Below are 21,130 nucleotides of genomic sequence, written 5' to 3'. Positions count from 1 at the left end.
AAAGAAGAAGCTCGTAGTGTCGACCCCACAGAGAATAATATCCTGCTCTGCATCCCCTCACCGTTTTACCGTCTTTCAGCTCATTGTTTTGGTTTTCATCCCCAACTTTACTGTTTTTGTTCACTCTCTCCGCTCTTATCAACAACCGTACGCTACCTGCCCAGCACCCAACTGCCAACAGACAAAGTTAGCGACTAGCTGGTGAACATGAAGCAGCTAAAGAGATATTTCCCTCAGTTGAGTTGGTGGAGACTAAAACAGAGCTAAACAGAGAGTAGACGACTCCATATGAATGCCAATGTTTCTCTGTACTGGATGTGTAAATAGCTCCTGTTTGCTAACATGCAATAATTATAGCTTGTTGCACTGCCTCCAAATGACCAAAATAGTTTAATGCAGGTTTGAGTATCACAGCTACATGCCCAGGGGGGCTGGAGCCTTTCTGTGTGGAGTCTGCATGTCCTCCCTGTGCCTACGTGGATTTCCTCCCACAGACCAAAGACATGCAGGGTGCATTAATCAGCAACTCTAAATTGCCTGCAGGTATGAATGTGAGAGTGAATGGTCGTCTGTCTCTATGTGTCAGAACTGTGATTGACTGGCGACCAGTCCAGGGTCTAACTCACCTCTTGCCCCAGTGTCAGCTGGGACAGGATCCAGCCCCCCATAGCTAAAGGACAGAACTAAATGCCTAAAACTTATTCCTGAAACCAGTGGTGGAAAGTAACAAAGTACATTCACTGTGCTATACTTAAGTACTTGTACTTTACTTGAGTATTTCCATTTGATGCTACTTTATACTTCTACTTCACAACATTTCAGAGGGAAATATTGTACTTTCTACTCCACTACATTTATTTGATACAATTGATAATAAAACAAGCTTTTAAAATACAACACATTGTTAAAGATGAAACCAGTGGTTTCCAACCTTTTTGGCTTTTGACGTCTTACAAAAAGCAGTGTGTAGTCGGGGTCACATTTCAGATGTCTATGAGTCGTTAACAGCTCCACCAAATAGTGATTTTTCCCTCTAAACTTCTCACATGGTTTCATGCTCAATAAATGTTCAAATGATCCAATATTTCACCAAAAATCAAAGATTAGTGAAAAAGTGCAGTGTGTATCAGAACTTTGTTTTTTCATCTTTCCTCTATTTTTTTCTCTTTTTCTCTCCCATCTCACGACCCCTTGGGAGGGAGTATTAATAATGTAATGATGTCATGTATAATAATATATCAGTTAGTCACTTTTACTTTAATACTTTAAGTACATTTTGTACATCCTTTTACTTGTAATGGACTATTTTTACATCACTGTATTGGTATTTTTACTTAAGTAAAGTATCACCGCCTAAAGTCTTAATAGTCCTTTGAAGCAGTGAGGACAAACCAAATATCCTCACTTTCCGCTCATAAGGTCTAAATGTCCAGTTGGTCCTCACAAAGATGAGCATGACCCCGTATTGCTACACACACACACACACACACACACACACACACACACACTGCTCATACATACACAGTGGAAATAGGAGGATGTCACAGTCAGCTGTTCTGTTGCTGGCAGGATGTCAGTTCCAGACACATCCTTTGTGTGTGTGTGTGTGTGTGTGTGTGTGTGTGTGTGTGTGTGTGTGTGTGTGTGTGTGTGTGTGTGTGTGTGTGTGTGTTGTGTGTGTGTGTGTGTGTGTGTGTGTGTGTGTGTGTGTGTGTGTGTTGCCTTCATCTATAATTCATCAGGATCAAGCTAAGCATGTTGGATAAACTGATGGTTACAGAAAAACAGGAAAACTCCCCACGTCCATTCTTCTTTTCTCCTCTCTTCTGCTCCTCCTCCTCCTCCCATTTTTCTTCTCCTCCCACTGTCACTTCCTTTCACCTCTTCACTCCACTTCCTCTCTTCTTCGCCTCCTTCTTTTACTACAAAATCTCCTCTCTTTGTCTTTGGAGATTTTCCTTTCTTTCCTTTCTATTTCTCTCCTTTCTGATCACTTTGACTGGCCTCATACTCTCTCTTCCTGTCCTTGTTCTCCATCCTCCAACAAATTTCACCATGTATCTCAGATGTCAGTCATGACTCACTCCAGTTCTTTCCGGCGGGGGAGATGATTCACAGGAAAATATCCACCTTCTGACTCTCTTGTCAATCAGTGTTGTTATTTCTGTCTTTTGACAGTGTTTGACATGTTCTGTCATGATTTAATCTGCTTATATCACTTCCACAGAAGTCTCCTCCTTTCTGACTTGCATTCATATGACACAGAGCTGGTCACTGTAGTGTGTAAGATTTATTACAGTAAACTACTGGTGACCATGGCAACAATACTCTTTTTTTTCTTTTGGCAAATGGCCATAATATTTTTCTATTTGTTTATTTGGTACTTTTAACCATATCTCCTTTAAAATGTTCATATTCTCAAGCTTTTCCACAGTTTGTTTCCTTCTTTGCATTGTGTTCCTTTTTTCACTTTAAGTTTTTAAAGCATCTCGTAATTAAAGCTGATTCCTCCATCAAACATGTTTATTCTATTTTGAGGTAAAGAGATCTACGACAGTAATAAAATAGCTTTAAAACTAGTGCATCATACCACTGTATTAATGTTGTATAAAAGTATGTAGAATGAAGTTGAGTTGGTTTTAGTGGTACGAGATATCTTTTGATGTGGATGACTGAGAGTTTTTATAGTCATGTTAGGGATAGAATATGAGACATTTTGTTTACCAAACGAGTGATCTCCTAAAGAAGATACATCATTAAATGTCTTTTTACATGTCTATTTATAGTTGTTTATTTGTGTGTTTATTTGAACAATTCCACATATTTTTAAAGTTTATAGCATTGTTTTAAGCTTTGTCATTAACATTATTTTTTGTTTCTTTCCTTTCATTTGTGTGTGTAAGTTGATATGGGTGGCGAGCTGCAGCGTATTATTACTCTTACATTGATAAATAAAGTTGTATTGAATTGAATTGAATCTTTACAGTCATTTCAAAGAATTAACTATTATGGCACTGATACAAATGGCACATAATGGTTATAACATGCTGTGTATTTAGGTATTTTTTCACTTTTTATGGTAAAACATAAACACAGACACACACACACACATGCAGACACATAACTTTCAATATACACGTACGTCCTGTATTTCTTGTAAATGTTAACTTTAAACATTAACTCATCTACATCAGGGTTCATCAGGGCAGCACATTCCAACACCTGGAATACAGACACAGCTGATCGTTCACAAACACACCTGTACACACACACACACACACACACACACACACACACACACACAGAAGCGTGCACACACACATATCAGGACATCAGCATGTACAGTAGGCAAACACACACACACACATACACACACACAGGGTGCGGTCAGAGATAAGAGAGAAATGGAAACAAGCAGCTGTCTGATCAGCGGACATTCTGCTGCTCTGACATCATCACCAAACATTTCTTCACTGTCTCGTTCTTTCAGTCTCTCTCTGCCACAGATTTACCTCCTTTCTGACTCGAACTGTTAGACCAACTACATTTTTGTGTTTATTCGGTATAATTTGACCTTTTCCCTCAAACATGAAGTTTATCTCTGCTTTGTTCTGCTTTCTCTGTTGTGTTTTCTTGATCTTCTTTTTCTTATTCAAACATCTGTTCTCATCCACATAGTGAAGCGCAGTATTACTTAAGTCTACTATAATGTATTCACCTAACAGATGCTCCATTTTACAGTAACAGTAACCCAAAAAGTACTTGTCAAAGTATTATTTAAACCACAAATTTATGTGAAATTCATTTTGTTATTGCAGTCAAATCAGCCCACATTGATCTGTAAATTAGGTGCCTTTTTGAAGATTGCCCCACCTCATGGTCTTGAGTCTATAAATAAAATCAAATCAAATGAGAAGCAACTGTATTGGAGCCAAAATCACTGTTGCTATTTTGAGACTGTCGTGTTTTTAAAACCATTTACAAAGAGTTTAGAAGCTGTGTTGCATAAGAAACCTTTGACTTGAAAGTTATGCACTTGGTGTTGAAGCACAGCCCTTTGAGTCTTAAAAAATCTATCCCTTGAGTATGAAACACAAAACAAAGGTTTGTCATCCCTCATGGAGAACAGAGGTCAGCTTGGTTTCATGATGGATTACAACAGTGACACAAATACAAATACTGACAAGGAGAAAAAGTATCAAAATGTGCAAAGAAAACTTCTTAAAAAGAAAGCAGGTGCTCCAACATGTGCAAACCAACACACTTGCTTGTTTTTTTTTTTAGCTTGACAAGATGGAGTGCAAAGAAATAGATAACTGTATTCATTCATGTTTTTAGCCAAAACATACTGAGAACAAAGAAAATAGATTATTCTGCAAGACTGATGTGAGAAGTCTCTGTAGATTATTGCAGTAAAATTTAGCTCTTTCCCTTTCAGGAAAAAAAAGACATTTCAAATAATTTTTCATTTTCCTTTTCTTTTTTTCTCTCTAACTCTTTACTGTGTTTTCTTTCCCTTTGACTCTAATCATTTTGACACATGGTGCTGTCACGCCTTTTCTCTCTCTTCCATGTTCCTTTATCACATTTATTTAGGTAGTCATGGAGCAGGTCACGGGGTCACGGGTTGCTGGTGAAAAAACTGCCAGACAAACATTTTAGGCTGCAGCCGCATGAAATTCTCTGAGAAAAAACTGTTTTTTTCTGTAAATTATATTCAGAGCCTTGTAACTCATTAGTGGCACTGATTGATGGAAGAGCATGCTTTTAGAGGAGATAATGTACACATTATCATTCAATATAACACATTGGCTGTGTACGATGGCTAAAGCTTTAAGTATAACACAACCTAATTTGAACACTACTGTGAGCGTCCACCCTGAAGACGTTTAGAGCTGTTACTGAGAGTATGTCTTGACTGTGAGGTTTCATTATGGAGCAGTCAGAGATAATGCTGCTGTAAAAGCTTCCCGTTACCTACATGTCTGCAGTCTGTCAGTGAAAGAGCTGCTGTTCTGCTGTCACATGCATTATGGCATAGAAGGACTGCTTCTTCCTGCTATAATCAAGTGTTGTATGTGAAACGAAAGCTTTGTGCAGTGGGAGACACGCTCTCAAAACTGCTAGACGACTGAAACCAGACTAAAACTTACAACATTTTACTAAAAGAGACATATTTTTACATTGTAAATAGACTGTTTTGCACATTCTCTGAAGATCTTGTGATTGAAGAAATCTTGCTTCTCCCCACAGCTGAATAATCTTGTGACTAGACTGAAAAACCACCATCCCAGTAACAGCAGCTGTGGTCTATATGTAGCACTCAGCTCTGGATCATATGAACTGTTGTCTAATATCTCATGACTGCTGGTCTGAACCCACCGATGATAATTACTCAACCAAGAAAAGTGAACTAATAACACATTTTCACATCATTTTACAACTATTAATGAGCAAAAATAAGAAAAATGCAAGATCAGTTTTATTCAGGGCATAATATAGCAGCACTCAAATGTTGAGATTCTCAAATTTTGAGTATTGTTCAATGAAAAGCTGGTCAATGCAACCTTTTTAAGGCAATTTTGAGAGTAAAAATAAAGATTTTACTTGAGATTTCTCTAATTTAAGACCATGTGACCGTAGCTGGATCTTAAGCAAGGCTGTTATGCTGAGACACAACATAAAAAAGTTCCATCTTCCCCATGTCCCAAGCAGCCACGGAGATAGACTGCTGAGATTTAACAGGTGTGTTTATTTACAATGTGTGATAAAAAAAAAAGATGCAGTGATAAGATTTGGCAAAGGCAAACATAACAAATATATCAAAATCTATCTAGAAACATGATGAATATAATACAATCAAAGAAACAAAATGACATTGACTCTCCTGCTTCACTAAAGATGTGCGGCTTATGGAGCCTCGGAGTTGTACGTGCAAGATAATTGTGGTAAAATTGTGGTAAATAATGACTAATGATGGTGCCAAATGAAAAGTCAAGGGATCACCAAAGATAGTATAAATCATCCTGAGGTGAACATGAATATGTGCACTAAATTACACGGTAATCCCTCCAATAGTTGATGAGACATTTAACTCAAAACCAAAACTGATGCTAGAGGAAAAGTCAGTTAGGGTTCATCCTCTGGGGATCATGAATACTGTACAAACATTTGTTCCAATACATCCTGTAAATGTTGCAATATTTCACATAATAAGTTAAAACCGAGAAACCAGAGGAAAAGTCCAATCAGTAGGCTTCATCTTCTGGGGGGCCTGAATATTTGTATGAAATCTAACAATCCATCCAATACTTTATGAGATATTTCAGTCCAGACCGACCCGACAGACTGACACTGCCACCCATAGAGTCACACCTGTGGCATGGCTTAAACAAATGTATCCCTAAAACCCTCGATTTGTTTATTTACAGCAGCAGAAAGAGATTTCCAGCTTGTTCAGTGCTTCGTTAAAGAGCACTTCAACTGCTCTTCTGTACGAAAGAGAGAGTATATCTCATTCACTTCCACTCCCTTTACAGACGCTTTCAAACAGGCAACTCCCAGCCACAGATGATGCTTCAGTTTCATAGTGAACAACTGAAAACAAAGCCTGGTCTCCAGATCTTGCTGTCTTGTACTTGACATGTAACCCAGACTTTGTATAAAGGCAGCCTCATTATTAGTACTGTACAGGAAATTACAATTACAGCACAAAGCTTTGTTCATTTTATGGTAAAATTGTCATAATATTTCATCTCTTATTTCTACAATAATCAAGACTCAGCCTATTTTATACAGAGAAATCCTCCCATGACTCATAGAGGTTTTATCTGATGAACCTGACTCCCTGACTCCCCACTACTTCACCATCACATCATACACCCTCCCTCTCCCCCACTGCGTCTGTTTCAGCTTAAACAAACAGACATGCACACCCTTCACACATCACATCACCCCATATCTCTCTCCTTCACTCCTCCTTGCAGGTTTCTACTTTCTTTGCATTTTATCAGTGAATTTTACTGTTTTTCTATGCAAAGTTCAACGGTCTGTTATTTTCAAGGATAGGTTCAGGGTTTTTCAGATCTGTCATAAAACAACAGTCAGGTGTCCATATGAACACATACTGGCTATTAAAAGATCTCCTTCAAATGTGCTTTTAATGTAAGTGATGGAGGCCAAAATCCACGGTGTGTCCACATATTCATTTAAAGTTTATCTGAAGCTTGTATTAGGCTTCAACAGTCTGAGTTAGTCATATCAAGTGGATATTTACCACATTTACAGTCTTTTAGCATCAAATTCCCTCTTTGTGTTTCCTCAGACAGTGTTTCCCTGTTGCGCTGTGGTGGAAGTATAGTAACAAAAAGAAACACTTTAGCACTAAAAAGACTGTAACGTTGAAAGATATTTACTTGATTTGGGCATCTGAAGCCTCATATTAGCTTCAGATAAACTTTTAAATGCATTTTTGCACAGAAGGAGGACTGTGGATTTTGTCCCCCATCACTTATATTGGAAGTGCATCATGAAGGGATCTCTTAATGGTCAGTATGAACAGGACGGATGATTACAGCAAGAAAAACCTGTTTCATTTGGGCACCTGGCTATTGTTTCAAGACAGACTTGAAAAATTGTGAACAAGTCCTTTAATATGAAGATAAAGACTCATGAAGACAGCAGTTCTGAATGTAATAAAAGACTGTAAAAGAGCTTGATGGAGCCGTCGTCCTCCACCACAGAGATTCAGAGGTGAAAGAGATGCATTGAAACAGCGTCTTTGAACTCAGCTGAAACTGGGCCTCTCTCTCTCTCTCAGCTCACACAGTTGAGAAAAGGACAAAAGTTCTGGCCATGAGCCTGGTCACTGGGAACTGTGTGTGTGTGTGTGTGTGTGTGTGTGTGTGTGCGTGCCAGCTGGTTACATCTGGTTTAAGAGGCCACAGAGGGAGGCTGCTTTCTCCCACCTCTCAATATCAGTTACTAATCCCTGTTTCCCAGAAGTGTGTGTGTGTGTGTGTGTGTGTGTGTGTGTGTGTGTGTGTGTGTGTGTGTGTGTGTGTGTGAGATCATTAAGTGTACAACCCTGGCACAAAATGTTTATAATGTGTGTCTCAATTATGTTTAGTATTTAAACATATATACAGTACATGTATGTATGAGGTGCTATACAAATAAAGTTATTATCATTATTATTACATATGATAAAACTTAGAGAAATAAAAAACAACAAACAAACTTTCTATGATAAATTTACCGTCCAATTTGAGAGACAGATGATGAAAATATTAACAATTCTGTAGTTAAAATAAACTTTATTTAATTAACGTCATGGTGCTTCATCCTCCAGTCTTTCCTCTTCTGCCTCTAGTTCACCTGATTCATTTTTTTTGTTGTACGTTCTCACCTCTCGTTGTCATTTCTCCTGAGTTTCACCTCAGCTAATCACCTGACTGAGTCGTCTCCCTACACAGACTCTCCTCATTCACATTCAGCATCAGTTTATGTGGAGGGCAGCTATCAGTCACTACCTTCCACATCATCTGTTCCCCGACTGGTCCAGTCTTTATGCTGTGTGCTGGTCTGAGTGCTTTTTAATGTGAGCACCACTAGTCTGTCTATGTGGCTTGAAGGCAGATTTTTGTTGGATATATTTGCTTTCTTCCACTCTCATTACTCACCTGGGTGAATGAAACCAGCCTTTTTCACAGCAAATATTTTGACCTGTCATAGCAGGAAAAGGTGTAATTAACGATGGCTGCATTTCATTCAGGTGAGCCAGTTCCAGGGCCAAAAGACTCATTAGGGAACTTCATGGACCTGAGCCGTCATTAATGTTATTACTTACACCTGTGCTTTTCCTGCTACCATGGATAAAGTCTGTAAGTGTGAATACTAGACACATTGTCCAACTTATAGCAGGTGTGCTAATCAAACTTCACAAACTGAGTGTCAGACTGTGGTTTAATAGCCTAAAAGTGTGAAAGAAATAGGTTTATCAAAGCAAGTCTGGTTTAATGGTTTAAATAATGATTCAAGTGAAAAGCAGGCTTATTATTTCAATTATATTTACCTAAACAGTTTTTGTTAATGTTTAATTTTTTTAACTCATATCTAATCATATTTAAGTTTCAAGAACACTGAGGAGCAAATCAAGTAAATGTTGAGGCATATTAAATATCTAAAGACACATTTTCCCATCTCCACGATTATAAAAAGAACATTTGAATGAAATTGCAAATGTCCTGCAACTAATTTAAGCAAAATATATTATTATACACTGCAAGGTAAGGCACGTTTATTTATATAGCACATTTCATACACAAGGAAATTCAAAGTGCTTTACATAATGTAAAATAATACAAGAACAGGAATAAGAACAATAAAAAATGAAAACAAGACTAAAAGAAGCAAATAAAATTAATAAAATGATAAAATACATGAAATTTGATTTTTTTTTTAAAGTAAAGTAACATAAAAAAGGCAGCTTAAAGGATAAAAAATTATGAAGTGCAGCTTTACAATTGAATTAAAAGCCACAGCAAACAGATCTGTCTTCATTTTAGATTAAAAGTAGTCAGCATTGTCTGAGATGTAAGTAGAAAATGCAATTATGACATAAAACTACTTTTCTAGCCAGATGTAAGCAAAATACAAAACAATACAGCACAAAATTTATAAGAATGAAGATAAATGTCAAATAAAATAGTGTAAAAGCCTCAGTGTAGGTGGTGATTTTGTTTTTGTGGTGTTATTTCAGGTAACAGTGTGATTTATAATCTGTGCCCGCTCTAATCTGAGCTGCTACATTAGACAGAGAATCTCCTCAGTATGAAGACATCATTACTGGGAGCTTTTATCTTTTCCAGTAAGCACACATTAGGAGTAGCTAATGAAATCTGATGCAGTTATTACCCGAGAAACACAGTAACACTATTCTCTCTACACTGCAAGTCCTCACTAAACTTGTTTTCATGCTGCCCAGTTTGGCAAAGTCAGATGAAACATGTAACGATATAAAACGGTATATCCTGTTTACAATAGCTCAGATAAGCTTGTGTCTTCACTCTGATGCTGTATAGTCACTGGGAGGTGTCTGTATTATCTGAGAAACATTGTATATACCAAACCTCACCCTGTTTACTCATATTCCATGAAGATATTTGTATGTTGTCTTTATTCGTGTGTACAGGGATGTGAACGTGTAGAGCATCTTGACCTTGACTGTGATGTATGCTGTGTTATCTACAGTAATGTGCTTATGTAAACGCAGCGGTCAGCTGCCGTCAGGAGTCCACAGGAGGGAGATGTTTGTGGAGAGGAGTTGTGGGGGTGTAAACTGTATGTGTCTCAACCGTATAAATGCCACATGACACGCTCTGTGAACTTTGAACACACATGCAAACACATATGCCATCGCAAATACTACAAACACACACACACACACACAGGTCGTCACCAGGCTGTTCAAATAGACAACCTGCAGAGATGTAGAGCAAGAAACAAAGAGGTAGAGGTGCTGTGATGAGCAGTGACAGAGAGAAAGAGAGATCAAGACTGAAATAGAGGCAGGAAAAAAAGGAGAAGAAACAGAGTGATGAGGACAGGAAGGAAAGGAGAGGAAATGTGTGTGAGAGAGCAGAGATAAAGTCCATTCAATCAGCAGTTTCACTTGTTCAGGAAAAATTCCAGGAGTGTGTGTCAGACTTTTTGAATCTGGTTAGTCAGTGTGTTTGTATGTCTATATTAATCATGTGGGTGGGACATTAATCTGTGCATGTTATTTTTTCTCCACTCTGGGGCAGAAAGCTGGTCCCCTAACAGTAAATCATTTATCAAGGGTTCAGATTTAGTCTATAGGGTCACGGTTAAGGTCGGACCAGAGGCAGAGCCAAAAGAGTTCTAGTGTGTCAGTGTGGCCAAGCATGCCATTAAGGATTTATATATGGTTGTTCAGTTAAGTTTTAGTTTATTACATTTATTTGTTTGGGACCATAAATAAAAGAAAAGTCAGTTTTCATTTTCACCAAATTGTACCAGTTATAGATCTCTTTTTAAATAACGCCTAGATAGATAAACCAATCTCTGGTGTTATTAAAGGTATCAATCAAGGTTCTCTCACTGACAAAAGTTTGGTATATTATCAAAAATGAGCTCCTCATAGTCTTGTGGGCAGAAATAATAATGACAAAAGTTTCCCTGTTTGAAAGAAAAAAGCCAACAACTTAAAGCAGAAAAACAACTGGAAGTTTCTGTTTGGGGCATTTTTAAGCCAGATAGTAAAGAGATGACAAAAAATGACACTCAACTAATACTGAGGATGTTGCAGTTCATGGTTAGCATCTTAACTTCTAAGCTACAGTGGTGCTCAATCAAACGGGAATTTCAGAACACACTAAAATAACTATCTCAGCATTGTGCAAGTGCAAAAACCTTCTGTTTACACTTAAATTTGTCCAAACAGCACGAATAGTGTCGCATAAGAAAAGAATGACGCAAAAGGCAGAGGTGTGTGTGGTGGCAACCTTGCTGTCCGCCACTGGGTTAGAGTAGAGGTCGGAGTCAGGCATGAAGTGGTTAAAGGTTAGTTTAAGTCTTAGAGGAATGAATGGAGAAAAAAAATCTGCTTCACAGGACAATTTTTGTTCATGTTCATAAGTTCAAGATTCAAAATCTGTTAGTCAAGCTGTTTTAACTTGTGAAGCTCCAGAGAACATACACAAGAACATATACAGGAAACACAAAGCAGAAGCAGCTTCTCAGTACGATTAATGAAGCAGGAGCTGCTTCACATGTTGTAACTGTTCAGGAGATTCTTCCTGTCACTTTCTATTAGTTTATTTATCTGTTAGTGTTTTTCTCTCTCCTCCTCTCCATCTGTCGCTTTTCTCTAATGTTCTTTTCTTTGCTTTCTTTTAACTACTGTCTTTTTTTTTTCCAAACACATACACACACACACACACACAGAGCAGCTGTCAGACACACACACACACACACACACACACACACACATACACACATTGATTGGGTTTATAGCTTGTTAGAAAAGTGGAGATTGTATTTCAGCTCTGCTTGATTAAAAGTCAGCACTGATGTCACTCTGGCCCCTCTTTATGTTATGAAACACACACACACACACACACACACACACACACAGACTGAGACGGAGAGAGAGAAAGAGGCTATAAAATTATAAAATGAACTGGAACCGAGCCTCAAACCAGTGCCCTAAGAGCTGGCAGCTTGTGGAGCCATGTGACTGTAACATTTTGCAGCAATAAGTAGCTAAATTTAAATACACGTCACACATTTTTCTCTGAGGTTATATCTCTCTGTGTCTCTGTCTTCTTCTTTTGTTTCTCTATGTTTGAATATCATAATATTAAGTAAGAAAACACCTGTCTAAATGAATAAATATGTCAATTATTGAGCAATATTTTTGCATGTTATTAGATTAATTGGCAGTTTTACACTATTTGGGTGTAACCTTTCTTCATAACTGTGAGTCTGAAAAAGACAAAAAGCCACATATATCATTCTAAACAAGTACAAAACTTAACAACATGATATAATTTTCTATATAAAAAAATCAAATTATTATTATAATTTCAAATATTTATGTAAGCAGCAGCAAAATGGTCCACAGACATTATATCTACTTGCATTTCTTATTAAACGTTTTCCACAGAGGTTCAGGTCATACCAACATTTATTCAGTTTCAAGTGTCTGTGAGGTGAAATTACATGGTTCATTAATAGACCTGATTAGATTTACAACCCATCTAGGGAGATTTTATTACATGTTGACTAAATATTCTGTTATTACATAATCAGTTGTTACAGGCCTTATTAGATTTGGGTTGTGTCTTAAAAGGATTGTGTCAAAACTAAAAATCTTGTAAAAAAGCTGTAATTTGTGTCAGTTAGTGTCCAGCTCGCTCCCTGCGGAGAGTAACAGCTGAATAATATCATCAAACAGAACCTGGCAGTGTTCAGCGCACCGAGCAGCTGATCTCACCAGAACAAAGTCAGCCTTCTCACGATAAACTGAGTGTTTCCAGGCAGGTATACAGCGAAGGAGTTTGTTTCCCAGACAGAGTTAATTCGGGGGGCAAAACGCTGCCTCTAAGAACAGAGACAAGCAACTAACTAACTGTCACATGACAGCCAAAATAAAAATAAAGCCGTTGCATAACCATGAGGGCCTGGAAGCAGCGAGTCTGTTTACACTGATCCCGCCTGAAGTTGGATGACTGTCTGTGGGCGTCTGTGTGTGTGACTTGTCTTGTTTTGTGTGTGTGTGTGTGTGTGTGTGTGTGTGTGTGTGTGTGTGTGTGTGTCTATGCCCCCAAACATCGCCCACATCTCACCCCCTTCTCTCCTGATGTGCATCAGCTGAGCACATAGTGGTTGATGCACTCAGTTATCACAAAGCACACGGTGCAAATCCAAAACATTATTTCAGCCACAACAACACGAAGAAACATGTTCAATCAGGCAACCACACAAACGATGCGTTGTCAAGGGGCCCTGCAGCATCTGCGTCATGCTACTGTCTGTTATTTAGAGCCTAATTCCCTGGTGAAATTCGGTGAAATCGTGTTGATGAACGGACACAGAAATAAACAAATACGATGAATGCAACAAAGTCTTATTTACAGCCTGCAGGCTCTCTTGACGTGGCAGAGGTGAGAGGTCACACACGTCCAGGAGTTATATTTAAACACACACACATTCCCCATCCCACTGCCAGGCACTGAGCCTCAAAATCAATAAAACACAGCAGGTTTTATAGCAAATATTCTTTATTTCTCAGGGTATAAAACTTCTGTACAAACACATCCTCTTTTGACTGACAGTTAAACTGTCAGTGTGAGCGGATCGCAGCCACGTACTATCTGTTACAATGTTTTTACATGCAGGAATAATGAAAACACTGCGATGTTTGACACAGGAGGAGCGGGTTGGTTTCCTCTAAGCAAAGTTCTCAGCTGGTGTCCCATGTGAATGAGCTCAGGTGTGCTTTAGGGGGTATCAACCTCAATAAAACAATTCAATCTCAAGAATGTCCCACATTTCCCCTGGCTTGTCTTTTGTTTTGTTTAAACTCACTGGGCTTGATGGGATATTATTGTGCAATCAACAATCAGGCCTGTGTGGGAATGTAGTGCCCAGTAAAGTCCACAGAGGCCGTTCACATACAGAAGCAGCTGTATTTTATAACCCCGACTCAGACTGGATCTGGATTGTTGTCCGTCTTTACTTTCCTTCCAACAACGCTGCGGCAAATCGCACATGTGAGAAGGAATCAGGTCCATGACATCTGACACATTTACAGTACATATGTGGAACAAATGATATAGAGTGATACAGTGTGATCAGTACAGATAATCAGCAGTACAGCTGTGTATGATTCAATACATGTTTGGTATTGTGAAAGCCCTTTTCAACACCACATTAATCACAATAACTGAAGCCATTATTGCCGTTACCATGTATGTATTTTTCAAATGTCATACTCACACAAGCCACCAGTGAATTTCTTAAAGGATGGGTTCATGATTTGTCAAGTCTGTCCTAAAACAACAGTCAGGCGCCCAGATGAACATTGAAACATGTTTTTCTTGCTGTAATCATTCCTCCTGTTCATACTGACCATCAGAAGATCCCTCAATAATGTGCTTTCAATGCTAGTGATGGGGGACAAAATCCACAGTCCTCGTTTTGAGAAAAATGCATTTAAAAGTTTATTTAAATCTAATGTGAAGCTTCAGCCGTACAAATTAGTCAAATGAAGTCGAAGCTCAACAGGAAAACACTGTCGAGGTACAAAAAGGGATTTTATGCTAAAAAGATACCCACTTTATTCGATTAACTGAGACAACTGAATCATCTTATTATCTTCAGATAAACCTTTAAATACATTTTAGTTCAAAACGAGGGCTGCGAAATTTGTCCCCCATTACTTTCATTATAAGCACATTTGGAGAAGATCTTCTAGCGGTCAGTATGAACAGGAGGAATGATTACAGCAAGAAAACTTCTTTCAATGTTCATTTAAGGCATCTGACTGTTGTTTTAAAACAGACTTGAAGTATTGTGAACCCGTCCTTTAGCGGCAAATCCAATTATACTTTCAGTCTTTACACAAAGCAACAACATTTCTGTCTGACCTTCAGCAAAAACACCAACTTTACCACACAGGACTCCATCTACAGTTACCAAAACGTCTCTTCTCTGACTGACTTTAGTTCACTTTCAGAGACCCGTCTGTTCTACGTTACAAAGTCATACATCATCATACAGGACATACACTGCTGCCGATCAACCGGCAGCCACAAAGACGTTAAAACATGTTAAGATTAAAGTTTAACTTATCAGGTGTCACAGGACAGATAAAGAGGAGAGAATCAAAACAAACACAACCCTCTCAGAAACAAGATACAATTTGTTTGTTTGATTGATTGAACGGCAACATACAAAGACAGCATTCATGTTATTATTCATGTATTTAAGCAGGAATAAATGAACACAGATTTATATTTTTTCAGTATGACTGCAGGCACGGATCACATCCTGCTGCGTGCTGAGAAACTCGCTACGCTGTCTATAAATCATGAATGTAAGTAGGGAAGACTGATTAAACCTGACGGAGGAAATGCCAGCTATCATAAGGGTCCGCGTGACCTTTAGCCTACTTAAATCCACCATCAGCCGAGACTGCACACAAACGGCAAGACAAGCAACTTACTATGCCTTTTCCCCCCGGAAGAAACAATGCTTTTACTATCATGAGTTAAAGATCGACACAGTGAACCCATTCACTCGCAGTTGTAACATCTTTAGCAGAAAACTACCAAACAGCTCCAGTAACAGCCAGTCTTCAAACTAGACTTTACACGGAGGCCTAAACTCAACATAACAAGATGAGATATATTATTGGAATGAAGTCTTTAGATTTAGCTGAGAAAACACCAAAATACTCATATTAGTCTACGTCTTATTGTAGAAACTGACATCAGATGATCAGTTTGTGTTAAACAAGGACATTTTTGTTTGTTCGGTCTCGTACAAACCAAATTTTAGTGCCAATATCAAGCTTTAGGTGACTTTTAAACATAATGGTAAAATTTTAAAGAGGGTGTGTATAACTAATTGATATAATTATACAATCCCTCCTCAATGATAGAGCAGTTTCTTTTAGTTTGCATTAACTTTAAAGAAAACACAGGATGGATTCCAAAACTGTGAATGTCTTTATTTAATTTTTAGTTTTCTAGAATAAACTTAAAAGTTACAAAAAAAAGAAATATTTCTTATCCACCAAATGTACTTCACAGTACAGTTCAAACTTTCAATGAATTATAATCCACTGAATTTGAAGGGACATCAACAGCTTGCTCTATTTCACACCAGAGGAGAACTGACTTTGAACCACACGCTTGAAATAATTGTTTTTTTTTTAGTTCTTGAGGACAGTTTTCACCCAAATCCTGAGAGTCCTGTCAGCTCTGGGTTTACAGCTCCTTTCGAAGTTCAGATGTCCCTCATCCTTTAACCTTAGCATGGTTATCCTTGATTTTTTTTTTTTCAGGAATATAACCAGAAACAATCCTTCTAGTGTTTATGTCGGATCAATACGACTAATTATGTTGCACATGCAGTAAACCATGGCAGAGCTGCTTTGAATCCATTACAGACTGCAAACCGGTTGCACCCTTTTTCACTTCTGCTGCTGTGACTCTGACACAAAGACCCATTCAGATGTAGGCACCGTAGAGAAATAACATACAAATTATTGTGTTTTTGTTCTTGGTTCAGTAACTACAATGTACAAAGGAAGGTGCGGCAGCTGAGTGAGAGCCACACGTTTTGTGTTTCAGTGTGCCTCTTTATTTCTGCTTTAAAGCTGAATCTGTTTTAGAGGCGGCAGCAGTAGATATAGGATGGACAATGATGTCTCTGTGGTGTTAAAGCAGTATGGATGTAGAGTGGTAGAAATGAACAATGTTACCACTCTAATAAAGCAGAGGATCGTATTTTTTGATAAAGGGAACAAATGCAAAGCAACAAACCTGATGAATCAAACTGTGGTTCATAACTACTAAGAAAATATTTCACTGAATATGTACATAATTCAAATTTCACAGTATTAGATACACAATTTCATTGAAAAGCTAAGAAAAAAAACCTCATCTTTGTTTGTTTTTCGGTTTGCTCTAAATCATTTTGCAAACCTTCACAAACAGAGTCCATTTTGTGAATTTAAACAAATGAAGGAGCACTTTGGTTGATCTAATTCTGTTAAGTGCTCACACTTAAGGCTGTTTAAGTGTCTGGAAAGATAAATCAAACACACATCAAGCACAAAAATATCTGAAACCAGTAAAGGTTTTGCCAGCGTTGCAACTTGTGCCTGCAGACGTATGTTCCTGGTTGAACAGTTTACATGAATATCCTTGTTTTTCTTTGTTTTAGTCCTCAGTTGCGTGTGGAAATAAGCCTCAACAATAGTCACTTGGCTACTGAGAATGTTGTGGCTTGTGGAATAAGTTGATCTTAAACTACTTTAAGCACACAGTATGATTGTGATGAAGAGGGAAGAAAAACCAAAACATTAAAATAACAAAATGTTCCTTCCCAATTAAGATCAAGTGCCAACAATCCACCACCACAGAACAAAGATTTATATTTAACCAAACCACATTAATACCTCATAAACTGTAGCCGTTCATACAAGACATATGAGGATGATAAACTACCAGCAATGAAAACCTGAAGTAGGTCACTGACTCGATACAGTTTGCGTCTTCTTGAGAAAACTTGTTCTAACAGAACAATGCTGGGATTTTTATCACTTGGATGCTCAACATATACTGCTCGAAGGTTTTATTTTCCAATGATTTTGGACATTTTGCCAAAGTAAGAACATTTTAACAGTGTCGTATTATCCTTGTGAGGAAAAAGACACTGGCATTAACTGTTCCAGTCAAGATTTGATATGAGGATAACCAAAGCCTGAGCCTCATTAAACTTATCTTGGCCTCAGTCTGGGCTAAACTGTGGCAGGACATGATGAAAACCACACTCACAATCACGCCAGATCTAATCCTGTATCTAGTACAAATCCAGACTAAAATGACAGGATATAATTATTAGCTGTTTATGAAAAATGAGCTCTTTGTTGACTAAGTTCCGACTATATTTATGTCCGGTGATGAAACAAATTGGTTTGGGTCGCAAAATTCAAAATGCGTTCTCCTGTTGGTGTGTAAATAAAGACACAGTTTGGTCAGAGAGTTATTATACTATTTCAGTCAGCAGTTCTCTCTAATCGTGACTATTAGACACTCAACTAAAGTTAGAAACAAGTTATAAAAAGGAGTAAATTTAGATGCAGTTTCATTAGGTCACAACAAGTGTAGTCTGTAGACGGTGCAGTTCCCTTCTAGGCTACATTTTGTAACAAGGCTACATAAATCCCTAACAAACAGGGAAGATTTTTACCAGAACAGCAGACTAAACACAAATCCAACTCATGTGTTAAACACAGATGAGAAGTTTCTGTTCCTGTTCAAATGTGGACCAGTTTAATCATTAAAAAAACATTATCACTTCCACCATGACTTGAAGAGATCGTTCTGCTAGTCCAAAAGAAGTCCCAGTTAATACCAGCTTAATTCCGGGTGACACAGTGACCTCCTGCAGTGGGTTCAATGGGTTACAAATAGGGCCAAATGTAAAAAGAACAACCTGGTTTATTTTATGACACAGCGGTGCTGCTGTATTTTCAGAGCAGGTTGAACCAGAGCAGAACCAGGCTGGACTAAGTATGGTGAATCTGATCCATGATGAGACTCACGTCACTCCCCAAAGAAAAAGAAAAACTGAAACATTTTAGATCCACGACAGTCTTACTTCGCTTCCCATCCACACTCCAGTCGAGGTCCTGCTCAACATCAGGCTCCATTTAAGAAAAACCAGAGAGAGTCCAGGCTGAATCAAGACCAGGAGAAAATCAGCAGAGGATCAGAGTCTTAGACCCAAACCCATCGCAGGTCTGCTTTAGGCCACACAGCAGTACCTTTTCCACCATGACTTGGATAAACTCTTCATCTTGTCAGGTGTCTGCCTTTGCTTTTTTCGACGTTTTTGTTTCCCTCTTGGGGGCTTATGGGAGCTGTGGTTCTGCAGGCTGGCCAGTATGGCCGTGTCAAACACTTCTTTCAGATTTTTTTGGGTCAGGGAAGAGCACTCCATGTAAGCCACAGCGCCAATCTCCACCGCACAGTCCCTTGCGTCCGCTGGGTCCACAGGTCGCTCTCGGTACTTGGCCAGGTCAATGAGAACCTAAAGAGAGGAGACGACACTTTGTTACCTACTGTCTTCGATCACTTATCTGGAATAAGTAAAATAATTAAGTATTAGTTAAAGAAACACAGGAAAGATGCACCTGTGATGTTTTATCATAAATGATAATGATGTTATTTTTGAGAAATTTGGCAAGAATCCTGCAAAGTCAAAATCTTATAATTTGCTTCAACCTCTTAACAGCTGAAATTTCCTTGCATCAATCATTGGACTGAGTCATATACACAACAAAAACCTTATGAAACGTCATAAAAGTGTTTAAATATTGATATTTTTGTACAAACAATCTTTTAATTGCAATTCATGAAAAGCTGGAATTGTTAAATTTGTCCAGATTACAAAAGATTTACATGTGAGTATTAGCTTAACGGAGGTACTGGACATCAACATAGTAAGAAAGATCCAACTCAGTGAGGCGGTGAGAGCTCAGAGCATCAATATCATTTACTCTAAAACTCCTAACTGTATATTTTCCACAACGTTAAACACTGATAATATCTTTGAGAACTGACAGATGTCTGACAACCCTGATATGACATTATATAGTGTGGCTTTCATTTTTTCCACTTTTTACTTGGACTGACTATCTTGTATTTAAAGTGCTATATAAACTAGGTTGAACTGGAAATGTACTGTAATTAAAAATACCTTTTTCACAATAAGACATTGTATCATGTCCCAGTAGGAAAAGCTCTATAATAAATAGTAAATATAAGTAGAATAAATAGTAAATAACACATTTAAGGAGGGCTGAATTCCATTTAGTTGCTTCAGCTTCAGGGTCCTGGTATTGTGTTCGCTGTCATCACTTAAGTTTGATTTACACTGTATGTTGATACTTGAATAGAACTGAGCCATTGTTAAATTTTATTAGTAACACCTGTGCTTTTTCCTGCTGCGACAAGTCAAAATGTTTGCTGTGAAAAGACCTGTTGTCAGAATAATGTCATACATTAGTATAATAGCCGTTCAGACCTTGTAACCTCTATTTAAGTGATTTTGTCTTGTTTGTCAAACTTAAGACATTTCTCATAAAGCATTTAGTCTCCCATTGTACGAGGATGTTGATGTTCATCCCTCCTCCCCCTTTAATGTTGATTCATGCATGTGTTTTTTATCTGTTTCTCATCACAATAACATTTTGGGAGAGTTTGTATAATTTGGCCTTAAATTCTTTCACATCAAACACTGAAAGAAACTCTGTAAGTTTTCTCCTGTTTGTGCTGGAAGAACATCTCTCCTCTTTTGTTGTACAGTCAAGCAGTTTCCTTTGAGTCTTATGGCAAACCCTCTGATTTCTGGCAACTCTGAAGAGGCTGCAGGTAGCTGGAGGTCTCAATATACAGTATATATAATAATATCTCAGAAATATAGCAGTACTGATTTATGTATGTTAACATGCTACACAGAGCACATTGACCACACCTTGACATCTTCTCGGAGGTCACACTGCGTCCCGACCAGGACCAGCGGAGCAAAGGGGACGTGTTTCCGGATCTCTGGGACCCACTTCTCAGGAACGTTTTGGAAGGACGCAGGGCTAACGACGCTGAAGCACAGCAGGAACACATCTGCACTGGTGTAACACAGAGGACGCAGCTTGTCAAACTCATCCTGGAAAAGTGGAGAGAGAGAGAGAGAGACCGAGAGAGAGAGAGATGAAGACAACAAGCTTTTTTAAAACACAATATTGCTTTTAAGGGCATTTAGACAAAAAGAAGAGAGATCACTTGAGCAGTAGAGGAAAAAGGGAACAGAT

At 38.2% G+C, this 21,130-nt stretch overlaps 1 protein-coding gene across 1 annotated transcript in view; it reads right to left on the bottom strand.

Annotated features, from left to right (window-relative positions):
• Window positions 1–14,924: 14,924 nt before the first annotated feature.
• rhoua (ras homolog family member Ua) overlaps window positions 14,925–21,130 on the bottom strand; it is an 8,604-nt gene continuing 2,398 nt past the window's right edge. The window contains exons 3-4 of the mRNA XM_044346698.1: window positions 20,797–20,985; window positions 14,925–19,350 (exon numbers count right to left, since the gene is read on the bottom strand). Coding sequence (XP_044202633.1) covers window positions 19,066–19,350; window positions 20,797–20,985 — 474 coding nt within the window. The 3' untranslated portion in view covers window positions 14,925–19,065. The remainder of the gene's footprint in view (window positions 19,351–20,796; window positions 20,986–21,130) is intronic.

Source organism: Thunnus albacares, chromosome 1 (assembly GCF_914725855.1).
Source record: "Thunnus albacares chromosome 1, fThuAlb1.1, whole genome shotgun sequence".
Taxonomy (NCBI): Eukaryota; Metazoa; Chordata; class Actinopteri; order Scombriformes; family Scombridae; genus Thunnus; species Thunnus albacares.
This window is presented reverse-complemented; position numbering and strand designations above follow the sequence as displayed.